This window comes from Equus asinus, chromosome 3, assembly GCF_041296235.1.
Source record: "Equus asinus isolate D_3611 breed Donkey chromosome 3, EquAss-T2T_v2, whole genome shotgun sequence".
In the NCBI taxonomy this organism is placed as follows: Eukaryota; Metazoa; Chordata; class Mammalia; order Perissodactyla; family Equidae; genus Equus; species Equus asinus.
The window spans coordinates 45,652,504-45,674,600 of record NC_091792.1 but is presented as its reverse complement, the minus strand read 5'-3'; the positions used below and the strand labels follow the sequence as shown (position 1 = coordinate 45,674,600).

The window sequence follows — 22,097 nt, the reverse complement described above, 5'->3', positions numbered from 1 at the left end:
CATATCATATGAATAACCTGTAGTCATGTGGGATATGATATAAACTGATTGTTATAAGTTAAAATTCTAAGATCTTAATATTTTAGGAAATTTAATAGATACACAAGTCATTGATATATTACTCAAAACGTATTCTCTTACTTTTATGTAGCAAATATTGGATTAAATGAAGGAGAACTCAGTAAAAAAATTAAATAAATAACTGAAATAATAAGTGACAAAGAAAAGCTATAACGTAAGTGAAAATATTGCCTACTTCTAATTCAAGTACAATAGCTCAAGTCAAAAAGTCTAATGCCAAATAAATGTGTGTAGTGACAGAAACAATGTAATTTTTTCATGTTTCAATATCTAAACAATTTTTGAAACTAATCAAACCTACCAAGAAGTCCTTAACTGAAGATGAAACCAATCTAAATCAGATCTATCTCTAAAAAAAAATCTACTTCAGAGATATATAATATGTAACCTAAGAATAATTAGATAACCATTATAAAAAATAGGATTTATATTATTATAAAGCATAACCTGATAAAAATGGGACTTATTTACATAAGCCTCATAAATGAACCAATCTTTTATTGGTGCCACATTTTATAGATATTGTATTATCACTGACTATAATTAAAAACTATTCCCATATTGGGCCGGCCCCATGGCTGAGTGGTTAAGTTCGCGTGCTCCGTTTCAGTGGCCCAGGGTTCGGATCCTGGGCGCAGACATAGCATCACTCATTAGGCCATGTTGAGGCGGCGTCCTACATGCCACAACTGAAGGAGCCACAACTAAAATATACAACTATATACTGGGGGGATTTGGGGAGGAAAAAAACAGGAAAAATAATTATTCCCATATTGTATTATACACTGCATTCAACTTACATTATATTAACTTAATTTTACGCAATATTTTTCATTACTTTTGTACATCTTCCCCAAGAACTTTAAGCCTAATCTACTGAAAAAATTCAATACATAATCATTAAACAGTGCTCTGAAGTGTATATTCACATTGTAGAAAAGGACTACTGATAAAATGTGGGAGAATCTTTTTATACAATCAATAGTTTTCATTATTTCAAAAATTTTGCATTGATTGAAACTTGATGAATATGTTTTCTGTTATACTGTGTTCAAATCCTCCTAGTTCAAATTTGTATAAAACAGAGCCACACTCTTTTGGGGGAGTAGGAGTGGGAATGGAAAGTCAATCAGAACTTCAAAGTGTGGAAAGGATTTTAATTATGCAACCAGCCAAGAAAGGCTGGAAACTTTTGAAATGTCCATTGGTACACATAACCTCCATAGTGTGGACAGTTTTCAATCTAGTATCTCTGTACAACTTTTGCTCTTTCAAACTGAGAAGAGAGTCGAGCCATTTTTTCATTAGTACCAGTTTCGCCATCACTCCAGTTAGGCACAAGTTAAGAAGGTCCTTTTTCTGCCCCCTAAGTCCTACTACCTCTCCTCTCCATTTTTATTATGGAACTCAGATTTCCCTGCCTACACAAACTTCTAGAATAAATTACCCATGAATGCAGAGAGGGCCTGTAATTATGAATAAAATAAACAAAGTCTTTTTTCCCCTACCCTATTCTGAACCTGGAGACAAGGTAAACCTTTCAAAAGCCCCAAGTCAGTCCCCTTAGAGACTGACCCCAAATCTTCCACCCTTTGCCAGGAACCTTATCTACTACCTGCCTCTATAACCTTTACCAACAATAAGACTGAAAATTCATGCCACATCCTATTTTCTGGCAGTCTTAAATACAGCCTCAACCTCCACTCATCAAAATATAAGAAAATGCTAATGAAGTCATCTCCAATCTTCCCTTCTCACTGCATTTTAAAATGCTTCTTCTCTCTGCAAACCTCACACACTTGTCTTGAAAAAATGTCCTAAAAACACTCTACATGGACTATATGAGTATTCGTGTTTCTGAAGAAAATTATTATAATCTGTTTTAAACTACTGCAACACATCTAATTTTAAAAAGTGTACATAAGGTATACATCATAACTCAGTGCACATTTGAAATTTAATTCCTAGCTCTAAGTGGGAATTAGACTAACTGGTAATTTTCATACTAAAAAAGAAGATGATTAATTACATACTGATGTATCTTTTAAAATATTAAAGTTATATGTTTTTAAAGTATACTTTTACCAGATAAAAGCTCAAAACATTGATGCAATTAAAAAATTCTGATACAATTTTATCAAATTTAAAAATTGTATCAAAATTTTTTAGCTTTATCACATCATTTAAAAATTAGCAGTGCCTCTAAAATACAATATAGCAATCATGCCACCTGTGGCATTTTAATACGTATTCTCTTGTATAGAGCATAAAGTAACTGCCTCTTTTTAATTTGAAAGAATATATAAATATTTTATGCTTTCAGGCAAAGTTACTGTAATAGTCAAAGGTATTATATTGATGGTAGACTTCTTCTAATATGAATTAAATTACTCATGATCTTTCTCCTGTGCAATAAGAAAACACAACTATAAAATTTTACTAGTTACTTAACCAATTAATTTCCAGAGATAAATCAGATTTTCTTCCTTGACTCCCAATTCCCTGATAACCCCAAATTTGACCCATAATTTCAAAAGAGTAACACTGAAAATCATAAATTAGTCATGTATTGGCATGAAAGAAATGAGCACAGATATTATGATAGGCCTTGATTAAAATACAGAATGAAATAAAAGTATGAAATCCAGTTATAAATAAAGGACAAATAAGAAAATACAAGCAATTTTAAATTCCTATTTCCTTTTTGACTAAGCATTTATTCTATCTGACTAAAATTTTCCCAGTGGTCTCCCAAAATGTTCTCATACTAGATTCCTGAAATTTAAAGCTTTCGCCTATAGCATTTAAAATGTAAATATCTAATGGATTTGCCATAACCTTTCACACAAAAAGCAATTAAACTTCCATTATATCTATCTGTCTATCTTTGTTTCTCGACTTGCAAAGCAGTTTAGTTAAGAACATCCACTCGTTTTTAAAAATGAGTAGGTTGCACTTTTATTCTTTCTTCAAAGAAGGTGGGCAATTCATCCCTACATTTGCACAAATAAAGCAGCCAGTACCATCACCTAAACCACTGATAGTTTCAAAGTTTTAAGAGATTTTACTAAATCAGGGCAAAATACAAAAGAATAGGACCAAGCAAAACACATCAATATTATAAACTCATTAGTTACAAGGCAAATTCACAAATAAACTTAGGTTAGTATTAGGAGACCACACACAAATTACAATACCTGAGATTTAGTGCATTCCTTTGAGCCAAAATGAAATGAATGCCATAAAGGAGGAAAGGAAAAGATGAACATTATCAGACATGCTATATAGTATATCTGCCAAAATGAAGATAATGTTAAAATTAGGTTAAGAATGACCATATAGAATTGCCTATACATATAATGTTCTCTATGTTCTTGGCCATGCACTTGAAATGCACCCGTAATCATTTAAAATCACCTGTGAAGTATGATCATGCATCTTTTAAATAAACTTTCCTCTGTCCCACCTTACTAGGGTTCTTTCGAAGAAAAGTATTTCTTTTAAGAATGAGTAAATATGACTTGGGCTAACAAAGAATAATAATTTTCATTTAATTCTTTTTATTCTGTGGTACCATATATACAAAACAAAATTTTATTGTTTTCAAATGTTAAAATCATGTATTTAGGTGAAATAATAAATATTAGATAAATATAATTAAAACACAATATGCAAAAAGAACAGGATCCAATATTTCCAATTATGACAATGTTGTTGCCAATCTGAACTTACTAAAATTAATATCAACGTGTCAAATATTAGTAAACTAGCACATGATCCACTAGTAATAAAGTTAAATTTTTCATCTTAGTACTGAATTTTTGCTAATAAAAGTATCTGTTGACCAGGTAAGACATTTTTTAAAACCACTAAAAAAAAAAAGCAATCTTGTAATAATAAAAACTACACATGTTTTTAAAAAAGGGGAGTCATGTAAGAAAAGCAAATGAAATATTTCATAAAAGGGGAAAGCGTGGAGATGGGAGAGAGAAACAGTTATAAAATGACACCCCCCCCCAACATAAGTGTGACAAATATGACTATAAAATTAAGCCAATCAGCTTTAACACTAAATTTTAAGTGACCCACACTCCTGCCAACTGTCCTTGTATGGAATCTGATTTGGAAAAATGATTTCAAAGCAGAAAGAATATTAATAACATTAGTACTAGACTAAAATATTATAATATATTATACTATTAATATGTACAACTATTTTTAATCCATATTTCCTTCTTCCAAAATGCTACATCTACACTAAAAATACTACCTTCTTTTGTAGACAACGGTAACAAAAAAACCTTTCATAGGTTTTTTTTTAATACCAAGTCTCTCCAACAGACAAACAAAGCTGTCTTTATGATGAGCAAAAAGCAACCCTTTCCAAAAGAGCTCAATGAAATGATTCAACTATGAAATTCATGATAAATTAAAATAATGCATGGGTAGTGAGAGGAGTAGGCGGGTAACTGGTGGTCAAAACTGCTTAAATATTCAAATACAAAGAGCTCTCAGAAATAGAACATATGAAGTGTGGGTATAAAATATATCATATCACTTAAAGTTACTAAAAATTGAGTACATAGTTTTAAGTCTATATAAGTTTTCCCATGCATTTTGCATTTATACTTATTTGCAAAAAGAAAGAAAAGAATAGGTAAGAAAAACAAATGAGAAATGTAAAATAGTTGTCAATTACCTATTTTTTTATCATATTTTTATTTTAAAATTAATTTCACATATAATGACTACTCATTCAATGGTATTATGTGTATAGATAAACCATCTTTGACCTTAAGATGACATACATAAGAATTCAAGTTACTTCCTTTTTAAAAACAGAAATTCTCAAATACATTTGCAACTATTTTGGATTGGCCATTGGGGGAAATATACATAGTGCAGCTAAGAAGAAAGAAGGGAATAAGAAAAGTAAGGCTCTAACACAGACTATAGTGAGGTCTTGTACAAATCACTCATTATCTGTGCCTTGGTTTCCCCAAACATAAAAAGTAGCTTATCGAATATTTATGAAATAAATTACAATTAAGTGGGCTATAGCATTTAAGAGGATCTTTGAACCTGTTAGAAATACTTCAGATCATCTTTACATTGGGATTTTAAAAAGTATCATTTTAAATTGTGCTCTCACTTCATTGTATTAAAAACAAAAATATTCACAGATAATATTCTCACAATGGTATGAAAAGCTATGAAAATAATATGTAATTTTTATGTATCTACTTTTTGAATAAAAAACATGTGTGATACCAGTCACTGGGGTTGAGGGGAGGCTAACATTTTAGATTAAGGTAAAAACTTAAAATATCCCAGTTACGATTTTTACATGATCACAAAGCTGATCCTCAGAGAATAATTTAAGAAATACAAAAGCTAAACAATGTCTTTCTTATTTCAGTGCTCTTTAAAACCACTCATATTATGTGTGTTTCCAGCAAAATCTGCATGTTGCATAAGTATACCATAGAAAGGAATCATTCATCAAATAGAGAAAATTTAAGTGTTTTTTCACAAAACTCCCAAAAAAAAACTAAAGATAAATAAAAATATTATACTTTTATAACTTACCGTATGATAGCCTCTAGGCAAAGGTGGTTTGCCCACAGGATAAGGATCCACAGTGTCAATAATTGTTTGTCTTTCACCTTTCTGGTTGATTTTTCTAAATCTCCTTCGAGACTGTCGATGAGAAGCTTGACGCTGAAAATATTCCTCATTTTCATCCATATAGTCCACCTGAAATAAAACGTCAAAAAATTTCATTTCTTCCAATACAACATTCCATATTAACATCAGATGCCGAATAAAACTTACAGACAGTCCATATTCATTCATTTTGCAAAGACATTTGTAGACAAACTATCTTGACAGACTTTAAGTGTTTTTGAACTTCTCTGGAACTAATTGGTTTTGAGTAACTTTTCTTTTATGAAGAGGCATTTTCAGTTCCACTTAGGACAATATGGGTAAGTCTTGAATTTCCTGTAGTTTCAAAGGGAAGGATATTTTCAGTAGTCTTTGTACTGATTTATTAGTGAAAGATCTCACAGGATACATTACCATGCATTATGAAAGCAACTGCCCCATTGTCTTAACTAAAGCACAAAAACTCTCATGTATATAAGTAAATCTGTAAAAACCCCTAACTCCCAAATGACTCAAACAGGACTGCTAGCAGAATGGCTTTAGTAGATTACCTAAGGGTTTCTCTTCCTACTTTCATTCTGTAGATTCAGTTTCTTTTTTTATAAAATAGAGTTGTTTTAAAAAAATAATTCCTCATTTTAAGGAGAGAAGTTCTGATGAATGGACTAACAGAGAATAAAAGTTACATTAGGTTAATCTTTATCATATTTACCTAATGAAAATATGATTGCTCACAAAAGAGGCATATTTAGATTTTAAGACTACTGGCAAACCCAGGAGTTTGTATGATATCAGCAAGTATAAAATCCTCAAGGAATTTGGAAGATCAAAAATCCTTCAGACAAACACAAAATAGCACTAACAGAGGCCAAAATCTCTAGGAAATATCTAGAAGGCTTTTCAAGACTAATTGCTAGAAAGTCCCATGTATATGCCCACATTTTTCCAATCCTAAATTTTTACTTACTCACTTAGGAGTAAATTTTGTGAAATTTTACCAAAAGTTTTCACTAGCTTCGAGGAGGAAGTTCTCATTTCTGACAGAATTCCTCTTACATCATACAGACAAACCCTAAATCTTCTCTGAAAATAGACTTACAGTCACCTACCAAATACTTTATTAAATGTGAGTAAAAAGCTTCCATCATCATCTGTATTAGGCCATCACTTAGTCACAAGGTTTTCCTTCCCAGATGGGATTATGGATGGGAAATAATATGCATATCAATGTCAACTAAATGTCTATATTGGGATCACCCTCCAATCTTATCTTACTTTTGTTGCTGATTTTTTAAAAAGGGTATATATTGTCCTATATTAAAATCACCTTTATATAGTAAAGAAGGATGTGACAGGCTTTTTTGAAAGCATCAATAAAAATAATTATGTTGTTAGTATCTATTTTAACATTCTGTTTTTCGAATGTCTTATCTCAAAATACTTTTAAACAAAATTCAATTAACAAGAGAGAGAAAGATCTCCACAGAGTATTTAACCAGCATACTAGTCCCCCAGTGTTCTTGCAGTTAGAGAAAGGAATTGAAGTGTTCTCCTTACATTAATTGTGGCCTGAATACTTATCACTGTGACTCATTTGAAGTATCTCATTCGTTCTAATCAATATTTGGAGAACTAAACGCCTGCAATTCAAAGATTCTCCCCAAATTTCAACTAAATGGCTTTATCATAGATTGATTTACAAAGATCAAGCACCAAACATTTAGGTACTTGCCCCTTTTAAACTTTCTATCTTTTCCATTTAATTGAATCCTGTAAATAATTGTGATACTACGTTATGAATTCAAATTCATAATAATAAAGTTATGAAATAAATATACCTAAAGTTATAAAATATATAATACACTATTTAAGTAGTTTGTGAAAGTGCTTTTATTTCATAACTTTTTTTAGGAAAAAGTCTTCACAGAAGTATTCTTACCACGATCATTTCAGAAGGCTCTAAAACAATGCATTCACAGCCACGCCTAAAGCTTCCTGCAGAACGCTTGCCAAAACTAGAAAGAAAAAAATATTTAAGATATATAAATTGTGAATTTAAGCCAACCCTCCAGATAAGTAAAAATGAAAACAAAAACAACTACAGAAAATACACATTGGAGAAAGAGAAACTATCTTTAATCATTATTTACACAAAACGACAAGGAATCATTCAAATTCTTAAATTTCAGAGACATTTTTCTGGAAAATTCCAATAAAATGTTTTCAAATTAATAATGTAACAGAGAATCAGTATGAATGTTCTTTGCATTAGGCTGTTTTAAATCATTCCCAGTTAGGTGAAGATTTAGAATATTCTAATAGGGATGGGAATTGAATCAATGGTAAATTTTAAAAATATCCAAAGCAGGTATAAAATGCATATAATTTTCTTCTATAACTTAACATGCTTAGGTTAAACATTTCTTTCACCTAAAAGTATATTTATTTTTCTAAATTTTCAAATCAACTCATACTGAATAAGTTTAAGGAAAAGATATTCAACTTAAGCCTTCTTCCTTAGTTATGCAGTGATTTAATTGGATATGCACACTAAAAGTCCATTCCTCCTGAAAACTTTGAACTAGTGAATTCCGAAAGCACCACTGCCCTATCTTGTTAACGTCCACCTTAACACTGGAGCAGCTTTACTCTCTCTGACATAGCTATGTGCCAACTACCACCATGAAGAAAAAATCCCGGCGAAGCTAGTGAGTCCTGACTTGCTTTAGTAATGTACCGCCCATCCCTGCCCAACCACTGCTCCCCAAATCCTCCCTTCTCTGCGGGCAACAATTTTAGTAACCAGTTTTAATAAACTATCTTTGAAAAACTATGTGAAAAAAGTTCTTCCAAATAACTATTTTATCAAGCAATTTTTTTCCCAAGTTAGACATTTTGAGTGAAATGGAAACTCTTGTTCCTTTTATAACCCTCTTGACATGGTAGTACACAATGTTTCACATATTAGAAACCAAACTAAAAAAAAAAAATCTATGTAAGAGGAATATAGGAAAGTCAACACTCTCACTCTATCATTTGTGATCTCTAGCAAACCAACGTGACCACTCTCATAGTCTAAATTTTACTCATTTGTAGGTTATCACGTTAGACTAGGCCATTCCTTAAGTCCTCTCCTACTCCAAAAATCAATTTCTATGAAATCCATATTTAGCATATTTGAAAATTTTTTAAATTTTAAAATATTTCAAAAATATTCATACATACATTCATAGATACATACTCACACAAGCATACATATTAGAGTGCTTTTTTACAGTGGACAAAGTTTGCCAAGAAAAATATAAATCTATCTTCCCAGGCCACCAAAGTGGAGAGCACCGAACTTAACCACTAGGCTACTGGAGCTGGCCCTGAAGCTTATAACTTAATGCTACACTACAAATTAGGAAGCAATCTCAATGTGTTAGCAAAATATGTAGCAAGTTTCATGCCATCATCGCCCATTTAATTCTGTTATGACTAAGTAAAAATACATATTGCATGTTTAAGCTTTATTACTAAATAACATTAAAATCTAAAGAAAATCTCAAGTATGTGACTCTAAGTTTTATCCTATTCTATTAAATTATGGAACTAAACAAGTTTTATAAACATAATGATCAAATGGTTTTCCTTTTCAAAAATTTCATGTTAGTAAAAAAGTCAAATATCTGTAATGCATACAATGTTCATATAACACAACAAAAAAATAAAAACCTGCTAGAATTGAGTTGCTTACAAATTTTAGCAACAAAAAGAGTAACATCCACAGAAGTAAACTATATATGGTAGTCTTTCATTTTATGCATAATTCTTGCACCACCTCCCTACTTCAGAATTAAAGCTGTAAATCCTCTTACCAATCAGCCATTAATTAAACAGACTTTATGGGTAGGAAGGTATTCACATATTTAGTTGTACTAACACTATTACTTTGGGAATAACAAGTTTGCATCCTCTAAAATGTATTATAAAAAATATCTCCATAAGAGTCTTTTGGGAAGTAAGCTGCATGAGAATCTGACAAAACTCTCTTTGCAGCCACAAAAGACTCAAGTTCTACTGATGTGAACCATAGGAGAAATGGACTCCCTATCAAATTAATACCTTGAATATGCTGAGCAGAAAAGGCAAATGCACAAAGAAAACACTCTAGCAAGGGAGAATAAATTATGTCACCTATCCAAAAATCTATTATTTCAAACATAGCCAAGAACCCAGAAGGAAAGAACAGCCTCAAAAGAGCCAAAGCGTAGGTCATGAATACACATGCTAGGCCTAATGACACTGCGTTTTGGCTCTTTCCCAGAGATGACTTACTCTTAGCTTGCAAAACAGAAGCTATAAGGTAGGAATGAATAGAGAGAGTAATGAAAAATGTCAGCTAGAAATTCACTAAGTCCACAAAATTCTTTTGCTCCTACTATCTGATTCTTTGAAATAATACCTATATAAACAAAACTAAGTAATATCATTATCTATGAAGTTTTTTTTTAAACTCTTTGACCAAGTTCTATGCAAATAAGCTGTTTTAAAAATTTAGATCTGGAAAATAACTATAGAGATAAAAAAGGAAACCAGATAGAGATGTATAGGGGATAAGATCCTCAAAAGACGATATTAAGAACAATTCTTTTAAATATTTCAGATGACTTAGTAGAAAGAAATGGAAAGAAATCTTCTGGTTTGCAAATGACACATAGATATTTAGATAGTAAAGCAAAAAACAAAGCCAGTAAGAACAAAGTACCAGACACTGTATAAAGTTTTATGTGAGTACAAGAAAGCAGTAGAGGATCCAATTTGTACACTGAAATAGTCTGTGTGAAAGTGATCAAATGCACACAGCATTTAATATGATATTAAACAATAAAGGAAGGGTTCTCATGTTTTAGTTAAAAGCCATAAATGAAAATTAGAAGTCTTTAAAAGCATTAGAATAGTAAGTTGCTAAAATAATAAATAACAAATAATAAAGACACACCTTAAAATGATGGACACACTAGGGAGGAATAAAAAAAATGAACATTATGATACATACCCTTATAGAAAACCACATAAACCTATGACAGAGTATTGCCCTAGAAAAGTTTCTAGGGGGAAAACACAGAACTAAAAAGTTTCCAACAAAAAAAATTGGGGAATCCAAAGGGCTTTCTATAAGACCAGAGGCACAAATCAAAAGAAACTTCAGTCTTATAAATAGTGTTGAAACTTGGTATCATTTAAGTTTCTAAAATCATGATTTAAGAAAATTTAGAAATGATGCAAAGTAAATAAAAACATGTGTAACTTAAAAAGTACACCTACATCCTTGAGAGTTTTAGGAAAAGTCAGAAATAGGTGAGGATTGCTCCAGAGTCGTGTGACTATATTCTGCTCCAAATGTTCCTCGGTGCCACTGTCAAGACATGGACAATTAGTTCTATCAAATGCACTCTTTTTTGTTACTAAGTCTTATAAGAGACTACACAAAGTGAGCTACAGGTTCACAGCAATCTCTGTCAAAATCCCAACAGCTTCTTTTGCAGAAATGGAAAAGCGAATCTTCAAATTCATGTAGAATTGCAAGGGGCCCTAATTAGCCAAAACAATCTTGAAAAAGAACAGTCAAAGAGCTCACACTTCTGATCTCAAAACTTACTACAAAGCTGCAGCAACCAAAACAGTGTGGTACTGGCATAAGGACAGACATCCAGACCAACGAAATAAAACTGAGAGTCCAGAAATAAACCCACATATCTGTGGCTAACTGAATTCTGACAAGGGTGCCAAGTTCACCCAATGGGGGAAGAACAGTCTTTTCAACAATGCACCGGAACAACCATACTTCCACACGATAAAGAACGAAGTTGGACCTTTCCTCTCACCACATACAAAAATTACTGAAAATGGATCACTGACCTAAATTTAAAAATCAAAACCAGAAAAGTCTTAGGGAAAACAAAAAAAAAAAGAGGGATAAATTTTCATGAACATGGATTTGGCAATAGATTTTTAGATATAACACCAAAAGTATAAGCAGCAAAAGAAAAGTTTAAAAGAGATAAATTATGCCTCATCAAAATTAAAAACTTCTGTGCATCAAAGGACATTATCATGAAACTGAAAAGAATCTACAGAATGGGAGAATATATTTGCAAATCATATAGCTAAGACAGGTTTAATATCGGAAATATATAAAAAAACTCCTACAACTTAACAACAATTAAAAAAAAAAATTTAAAAGTGGGCAAAAGATTTGAATAGACCTTTCTCCAAAGAAGATATACAAATGGCCAATTAGCACATGGAAAGTCACTCAACATCCTTAGTCATTAGGGATAAACAAATTAAAACCACAATGAGATACCTTTTTACACATGATACTTGATGTTAATGAGATACTAGGACAGCTATAATTAAAAAAAACGACAGGCATTGAAAAGGATACAGAGAACTTGGAACCCTTGTATTTGCTGGTGGGAATGCAAAATGGTGCAGTCACTGTGGAAAACATTTTGGCACATCCTCAAAAAGCTAAACAGAATTGCCATATGACCCAGCAATTCCACTTCTACATAAATACCCAAAAGTATTGAAAACAGGGACTCAAACAGATATTTATACCATTGTTCACTGCAGCATTATTCAAAACAGCCAAAAGGTGGCAACAACACAAGTGCTCATCAACAGATGAATGGATAAACAAAATGTGACATACACATACAATAGAATATTATTCAGCCATAAAAAAGGACTGAAGTTCTGACACACACTACAACATGGACAAGCCTTGAAAGCATTATGCTAATTTCAACAAGCCTGTCCAAAATGGCAAATATTGTAAGATTCCACTTAGATGAAATATCTATAATAGACAAATTCGTAAAGACAGAAAGTAGATCAGAGGTTACCAGGGTTTGGGAAAATGCTTAATGGTTACAGAGTTTCTGTTTGGAGCTATGGAATGTAAGTTTTGGAAACAGATAATGGTGATGCACAACAGTGTGACTGTAATTCCATTGAATCATACACTTTAAATGGTTAAAATGGCATATTGTTTTAAATATATATATATTTAACCACAATTTTTTTAAAAATCTTACAAGAGAAACTTATCAAGATAATTTTTGTTTGTTTTAGTGGCTTTGAGTTTCTTGGCAAAAATTCAGGACTCGGATAAGAAAAAAATAAGAACTCCACTTTGACCAAAAAACAACAAATCTTAGGGACAAAGGAAGAGTTAAGTTTGATGACTGAACTATACCACCAATAAATCTGGAAAAATCTCTTTTCTACATTAATTTTGCAATGAAGTGATAGAAGTTGTGAGTAAAAGGAGAAATTAGAAGATATGGGAGAAGGTAAACAAATATTACTAAAATATTTTAAATCAGTTTGGAAGAGTCAATTATACCTACATTTTTCTTTCACCTAGGATTAATCCCATTTTTATTTTACCCTTGGCCATAAATTAGAGGATCCTCACCCCTGCCCCACCTCATCTCCACAGATAACTAGGGGGCAGGGGGAGGGAGGCACACACGCACAATTTTGCTTCCTATTCCTCTTCCAAATACTCATTGGACACATACTACAGAATCAATATAAACTCTGTAGTCAATACAGAGCTTACAAGAAACTCACTAAATATACCCCCATTCTTAAATAGTCTGTATCCTTTAGAAGATGAGTACGCAAGAAGTTGTGATAATAGGCAGAATACTGAACATGAGTTTAATAAAAAGAATGTCCTATTTGCTTCCTTCAGCTGCCCCTCAAAACCAAAATGGATTTATACAATTTCAGAGTTGAGCAAAAAACTTAGAAATCATATAGAACAGAGTCTCTCAGCACTTTTTTCTTTAGTTTCACTTCTGAAAGTATGCCATAATCCAATGTATACATGAAAGGTCCTCAAATTTTGGGATTGGCCCTGTGGCCAAGTGGTTAAGTTCACGTGCTCTGCTTCAGTGGCCGGGGGTTCACCAGTTCAGATCCTAGGTGTGGACCTAGCACCACTCATCAGACCATGCTGTGGTGGCATCCCACATAAAAGAACTAGAATGACTTACAACTAGGATATACAACTATTTACAGGGGTTTCAGGGAGAAAAAAAGAGGAAGATTGGCAACAGATGTTAGCTCAGGACCAATCTTCCTCACCAAAAAACATATGTTTTAAAAAAAATTTTTTTTAATCTAGATTTAGAAAAAGGTCCCGAGTGATTATAATACGTGTGACCCATGCCATCCCACTCTCCCCATGAGAACTGACCCTCCAGTTCAATTTTCATTTCACAATTGGAGAAACTAAGCTAAGCTCCCTAAGGGTAAGGTTAAATGAGATGCCCAAAATCACAATCAGACTCCGTGATGCAGGATTCTGTTACATCACACTGACCTTACCCTTTCACTTGCTTTCCTCTATAGCCCTTTTCCACGTTCAATAACATAAAGTCTAGTCTTTGGTAAGCTTGACATTTATGAGGAATAATTCCCAGACCTCCTCAGGAATATTGCCATAATGCATTACATTCACGCATAAAGCACACACCCAATGGCAAGTGGAAAACAGAGCTTTGCTGAAAGGTAGATTCTCAGAGGTTGGCTAGGCTCACTCACTAGCTAGTTGAGTGAAAAAGACAAATCAGCTTTTGTAATTCAGAAGGCAATTCAAATTCAGCAAAATTACAAATGACCATCAAGAGCTTGAGGGTTGCCCTGGAATAGTCAAAGATGTGAATGTCAAATCTATAAAAATCAAGCCTCTTCAGGCAGCTGCTGCCAGAACTTCAACTAGTAGAACATCTGCTTCTTTGAAATGGCACTCATAATATCACACACCAAGATAAAGATATTTTTAAAGTTTAAACTCCTTGATTTTTAAAGTGACATAGTGTATTTTTTAACTTTAAATTAAAATATTTTTAAAAATTAACCCCTGTCTTCTGGTAATTTCAGTCTTTCTATATATACATATTTGTGTGTGTATAAGACACAAATATTAATACATATGTATAATAACTGTCTTTCAAAAGCAAGAAAGATGTAGGTAACAGTATCAATGAGATTAGGCTTGAATATTTAAAAACCTGTTAGCCCTTTCCATACTAGATACCAGCCTTTCACAAGAGGCCATAAAGTCAGAGGGAAAGAGACAAGGAGAGACGGAGAAGCACGGTGTATGTGTTTTAAGAATGCTGATAGTCTTCTGGTTCTAAACAGTATGAAAATTTAATTGCTACAGTCTATTTTAAATCCTTCTAAGTTGTTCTGTGTAAACCCACTTTACAGCTTGGCTTTCAACTATTAACCTCAATGTAATTTCAGAGTGTCCTTATAATCTTACATTAAACAACCAAAGATGGCAACTTAAATCATGCAGTTTCACTTTGGGTCAATCTATTGGTTCTCTGTGCTATTTACAATAAAAAAAAAACAAAATTAAACCCACAGAAAAAGATTAATGAAAAGACCACTTGCAGTATAACAAGCAGATTATTCCTAAATACTCGTATTCTCTCAGTACAACTAATTTAGGAATGGTTGTTCCAGAAACAGTTTAGCAATCCAGATTTTCATTCCCGGTAAGTTTTTGTATGGAATAAATTAAAAATTAAGAATTACAAACTGTTCCTAAAATTGAAATAAACTATGTTCAACATTTTTACAGGTGTAAAAGGGAATGACTTTATACAATCAAAAACATGCAGACAAAAAAATTACTAAAAGTAATTAGCCTTCTACATAAGGTAAAATAGAGAAAAATTTTAATAGCTTAATAAACTTTCTTTCAAGTTCAAGACTCACAACAAGAAAGTAAAAATGTTTGAGAATATAAAGTCTTACCTAGTTTTCATAAATATCCACAGGTAATGATACACCGGGCAGGGTGTTGCAGGCTCTTACTCCGGTAAGGCCATCCTGTCCTAAGTTTCTGTGACCACATTTTCCCCACCCAGTTGAGTCAAGAGCACTGTCTACCAGTGTGAGTTTCCACGAAAGGCAGTCGCTGAGCACAGAAGCCTCTTCTATCAGTGTCCCTAAACTTGCCCTTTGTATGGGCCTCCACATTCTTGTTGTACGTCAGAACTGTCCAGTGGAATGCAATTCCTCAGTGTTGGAATGTAAACTTATTCATGTCAGGCTATACCCAGCGAGGAAATACACAGCAATCAAACTGAGATTATACTGGTGGCCAATCCTAATTTACAAAATGATGAAACACGTAATACTCCAAGATAGCAATTTTTTTTCATACCTTCATTACTAGAAAATGGGAAGCAGTTATGAAATTTTACTTTCCCCTTTAAAAATCTAAGTAAATGACTGGACTGATGCTCCTAAACCAAAATCAATTTACTTATTTAGGACTTAAAAAAATATTCAGATGACATTGTCTTTAGATAGCAGAATAGCAATTAACTTTAAGGAAAAAAAAAATCTAACAAGTAACTGCTGATGCCATCAATTCCATTCTCAAAAATAAAAGAATAAATTTTAATAGAAGCGAAAAAGAAAGTGGTTTGAAAGACATAAGAATGCATTTAATCTTTTTTAATATTTTATCCTCACTCATTAGCTTAACCATAACAGCTATTTAAAACAAAAATATACACACAACAAGTACATATATAAGTTACATGAGTGTAAATTACAAACCATATGGACTTTAACAGGCTCATATTTGAGAAGGAACTATTTCTGAAAACTAAACATACACTTAAGTGTCTCTAAATTTCTTTCAAGACATTTAGAAATATTTTAACAATCATCACTTTGCACAAATTAACAGAAGTTTGCTCCTCTGCACAGTGAATCTCAATATTTAACCTTTGCTTATAAAAATAGAGCAAAAGAAAAAAATTATAAGCAAAGGCCTCATAGCTGTGTTTTCCCGTCTCTGTTCATTCCTCAGTAGCCTGTTGTCTATTTAACCACAGAAGTACTAAATATTTGATATTTATGCTATTTACATTTTAATTCCTTTAAAAAAAATCTAACCTGCACTGTCTTCAATATCTTTGAAGCACCAGTAACAGCAATAGCACTGCCACCTTCTCTAGCTCTTTTCTCTGCAGCAATGAGCACTCCCCATTTCCCTGTGTTTGCTCTCAGGGAGTCCATGCGGCTATAGCTTGTGCAGAGAGCCAACATTCCTTCTGAAGGCTAATTTCCTGCTTCGATGACCCACCCACCCCTCCTGGCTGCAGTTATGTGTTACGCATGTTGCATGGGCACTGTTTCCGCATACCAGCCTCATGACCTCAGCGGCTGCCTGACTGACTCTCTTTATCAATTTCTATTAATTCATTATCTACTCTCTTACAAGTCAAGGGCTAGTAGGGAAATCTGCAATGTCTGCTCTCCTATGAGTCTTCAAGGTCAAATGCTTAGATGTGCTCAGCAATGCAATTTGTTATTAAAATTTACCCAAGCTGTATTACACACGTTGCTCTCCACCAAAGGGATGCTGATTGTATCCCTGGCTTGAGCGATTATCATGGAAAAGACTAGCAAAAATTGAAATCAAAACAACATGGGAAAAGTTGAAAGAGGCTGCATTTGCTCTTGTTCTTCCCTTCAAGACAAAAAAGGTGGATCTTACCTCAGCTGTATTGGGGTGAAGAGAACAAGCAGTTTTTCCCTCTTGCCACAATCTAAACCAGCGAAGGACAGTGGTGTGATGATGACTACACTTTGGTAGTGTCTATGTCCTCGTGACCAAACTGCTAGAGAACAGCTCAGCTAAATTGATCTGCTGCTATCAGTCTACACAGTGGCACAAACAGGTCTCTGCTGATCACAGTGCTTTGTACACAGATGGCAGCTGATCAGTTTGTAGAAAAGTTATGGCCCATAACAGCTTTTCCCTTCAGCATGTAGACACATGCCTTATCCAAAATGCCTTTGTTAAATGTTCACCATTTCATTGAAGAAATCTTGCCATGGATGAGTTGAAGAGACAGGGAACATTAGTTCTATCTTATCTAAAAATGACCTAAATTTTATAAAATTCATTAAAGAAGTAAAATAAAAAATTATATTAAGAAATAACCAAACAGAGCTATGTAACTTGTTAATGAGAAAAATGGTAGATGAATTCAAATGAATGGTTCAGATTGGCACTTAACAAGTAACCTGACTTAATCTCAAGAATCAAACAAGATCTCAAATAATGGCAACCAAACATCTGATATTCTTTAAAGGCTGATATGAAAAGCACCAAAACCCAGCCAGCAGCCTCTCAAAAATCTGTCATATAACATAAAAGCAGTTAAAATAGCAGACATTTCTTTGTAAGATAGGACCTAAACAATAATTTAGGTCACTTGAATAACACTGAAAATCGAAAATTCCCTTATAGATCGAGGTGGTAAAAACCTACTACTTATCATCAAAAGATAAAACACTTAGAAATAAATTAATGAAGGATGCGCATGATCTGTATGCTGAAAACTACAAAAAGGTACTTAATCTTGCAAAGGGAAATAATGGAAGACTTAAATAAATTATGAGATATATCATGTTCATGGTTAGAAGGCTCAATATTGTTAAGACAGTAATCCTTCCCAAATTGATCTATAGATTCAGTGCAATTCCAATCAAATCCTAACAAGTGTTTGACACTGACAAGATGATTTGAAAATTTATAAGGAAAGGCAAAGACAAAGAAGAGCTAAAACAATTTTGATAAGGAATAAAGATAGGAATTTATAGTATGTGATTTCAGAAGTTACTATAAAGCTATACAAATGAAGACAATGTGGTATTGGTATAAGAATTGACATGTAGATCAATAGAACAGAAAAGAGATTCCACAAATAGACCCAAACCTTATTGATTTTTAACAAATGTGCCAAGGCAATTTAATGGATAAAAAAACGTTCTTTTCAATAAATGGTCCTGGTATCTGTATGGAAAAACATAAACCTCAACCCTTACCTTACATTATACACAAAAATTAAATCAAAATGGATCTCCGACCTAAATGGAAGAGCTAAAACTATTAAATTTCTAGAAGAAAAACATGAGAAAACCTTTACGACATAAGTTAAAAAAAGATTTCTTAAGCAGGACACTGAAAGTACAAACTATAAAAGAAAACATTGACATAATGGACTTCACTAAGATGGAAAGGTTTTGCTCTTAAAAGACATAGTCAAGAAAAAGGCAAGCCACACATTGGGAGAAAATTTTTGCAAAATATATCCAACAAAGGAATTGTATCCAGAATACATAAAGAACACTTACAACTTAAAAAAAGACAGTCAATCCAATTTTTTTTAATTGACAAAATCCAATTTTTAAAATAACTGTTTTCAACAGGTGAAGACATATGAATGGCCAATTAAACACATGAAAAAATTCTCAACAATACTAGTTTTCAGAGGAATGCATAATAAAACCAAAGTGAGATGACCACCACATATCCACTAGCATGGCTAAAATTCAAAACACTGGCAATACCAAGTGTTGGAGAACATATGGAACAACTAGAACTCTCATAAACTGCTAGTGGGAAAGCAAAATGTTACAGCCACTTTGGAAAACACTGTGGCAGTTCCTCATAAAGTTAAACATACATTTACCATATAACCCAGCAATTCCACTCCTGCATATTTATTCAAGAAGTAATGAAAACGTATGTCCACAAAAACAGATATTCGCAAATGTTGACAGAAGCCAAAAATTAGAAGCAATCCAAACCATCATTTTCAAATTATGTTTTGTAAAAGATTAATACTTCCTCATTTACAACATTCAATAGGATTTATGAAACCTGGCATCCACTTTATATAAGAATTGGCAACATATTTCATAGTTTGCTTAAAATAGGCTATGAGGGGCTGGCCCCATGGCCGAGTGGTTAAGTTCGCACACTCCGCTGCAGGTGGCCCAGTGTTTCGTTGGTTCAAATCCTTGGCGCGGACATGGCACTGCTCATCAAACCACGCTGAGGCAGCGTCCCACATGCCACAACTAGAAGGACCCACAACGGAAAATATACAACTATGTACTGGGGGGCTTTGGGAAGAAAAAGGAAAAAAACATAAAATCTAACAACAAAAAAAAAGGCCATGAGATAATTCTGCACTGAGATGGACAGTAAAGCAAAATTTTACTTGTCAAAGTCTGTCTCTGTAGCCTCCTGAACTCATGAGCATCTCTGTTTTGCTTCTGTATTCTTCCTGTTTACCTACCCCTTCACCCTACCCTGCACCATCCCCAAAGCTTTTCAAGTGACTCAATGCTGGTTATTTCTTCATACCTCCCATAGCTCCACTTGTCTGTCAAACCTTGTACCACAACATGCCTAAAATCAAATATATTCATGTCAACTCTGACATCCACCCACCTTATCCCCTCCAGATTTGGTTATCGCTGTCAAAGTCATCATGCTGCCAGACATGCAACTTCAAAGCATTGAAACTGTCTTCTACTCCATCTTTTCCCTTGTCTATATAGCTTTAGTCACTAAATTTCATCAATTAGTCCTTCTAAATTACTCTTACTTGTGACCCGTCAACTTCTATTTCTGTGAAAACACTATTCAGGCCCTTAGCCTTGGCACACCAAGACCACTGAGTCAGAGTTCCTGTCTCTGGTCCCAGCTTTACCGAATCTTCCAGGATCCTCTCATTCTACTGATCTTAACACTTCAATAGTTCCACACTGGTTTCATAGTCCATAGCCCAGCCTCTCAGTTCAAATTTGATTGACCACCTGCTTGTAAGCTTTGAAAATGAGAGTCTAAGATCCAATCCAGATTGTAGTGAATGAAAATCTCTAGGGACTGGGTCTCAGTATTTCACCCACCCTAAGCCAGGTGAATCTAACACCTAGCCAGGTTTGGAAACCTCTACCTTGGTCGATTACCTTTCATAGTCTTCATCTTCTAACCATCTTTATTATCAAACACAATGACTCTAATCCAGTGTCTTTTCTACTTATTATTCCACAAGCACACTCTTAGAAAAATTAAAACTCATACTTCTTGGGCTTGAGTAGTTACCAAACTACTACTAACTAAAGTTACCAAACAGACAGCTCTTTTCTACCATATTTCAAGGACTACAATTACTTATACTCTGACGTGCATAATCAATGAAAAAAATCTCTGCTTTCACCACAACGATGCTTCCATACACAAAACAAACTATATATAAAGGTTTGTAAAGTTTACCTAATATATGCCAATTATACAACAACTAAAAAAAAAGTTCACTTAAATGGGATAATGATTATAAAACCTGGAAGACCCTATTCACAGACAACTCTTCATTCTACGTTTCCAAGATTATATCATAAGTTAAAATTCAAAATCAGGTGACAAAGTGGTAAACTGAAATCGTCTCGAGATTCTGAATAACAATTAATTAATTATTATTTTGGACAACTTAAACCATCATGGAAGCAGAAAACCTCTGATATATACACCCTGAAATACATATGATTTAGACTGATGAATAGAATACTCTAAATTTAAGTTTTCCTATTTGTAAAACTGAATTAAGTATGAATATTTAATGATGGCTTTCTAAATTCACCTTAATGAACCAAAAACAATAATAAAAATAAAACACAAGAAAGAACTCAACAGATTTTGACCATTGCTCTAATTTTTCAAATTACTTTTAATTAAGAAATAACTATCTAAATGAAACTGATACACTAAGCAGTTTATATCTAATAAACATAAAGTAAGCCGTCAATAAAAAATAGAAAGTAAAAACTGTCCTGAAATATCTGACTCAAAAAACTACTTAGATAAAGGTATAACTAGGAAAATAGTTATTTAATGTTTATGTAGATCTGTAACACGTGAACACCCAATACCAGAATTTATATTTTATATTTAATTGCAAAAATATGCAGGGCCCAAAAAGCCAGAAATGTGCGGCAGAAGTAAGAAACATCTAAGGAAATATTTTTTAGTATTTCGAACTCACAGTTCAATATTCTCATCAGTGATAAATACTAAGCACATAGCTTTTAAATCCACATTATATTTATTTAAATTCTAACATAAAGAAGGCAGTGATATACATGTCAGATATTACTTCACTTTATTTCAACTATTTAATTCTTGAAAATTTTTACTTTAATAAAGACATTCCAATATCACCAAGTGTAATTTGCTTCATATATCAATCTCTCTCTTAATATTCTTACTCTTATTTTTCTATTAGCGTTTCCCATATTGAAAGAATGGTCTTTAAACAAAAACAAAATTAGTTGCAATATATTTTAGGACACCTGGAATTCATACAGGTGAAACAGTAATTCACACATCCCTCCAAACTAACCCTCCTCCAAAATAAGTGTGGCACAAATAAAGGTTGTGAGTTCCTTTACACTTA

The 22,097-nt window shown here is 33.1% G+C and overlaps 1 protein-coding gene across 18 annotated transcripts in view; it reads right to left on the bottom strand.

The window, feature by feature from the left end:
* The window catches only part of RAPGEF2 (Rap guanine nucleotide exchange factor 2), a 245,809-nt gene that overhangs the window by 100,516 nt on the left and 123,196 nt on the right, over positions 1-22,097 (bottom strand). For 6 of the 18 annotated variants that reach the window (XM_044767026.2, XM_044767028.2, XM_044767032.2 and 3 more), the window contains exons 5-7: positions 7,688-7,763; positions 5,671-5,838; positions 3,279-3,374 (exon numbers count right to left, since the gene is read on the bottom strand). In XM_044767026.2, coding sequence (XP_044622961.2) covers positions 3,279-3,374; positions 5,671-5,838; positions 7,688-7,763 — 340 coding nt within the window. Of the gene's footprint in view, positions 1-3,278; positions 3,375-5,670; positions 5,839-7,687; positions 7,764-15,582; positions 15,754-22,097 lie in introns of those variants that run through there. The other 12 variants (XM_044767030.2, XM_044767033.2, XM_044767036.2 and 9 more) reach the window with 6 other exon arrangements.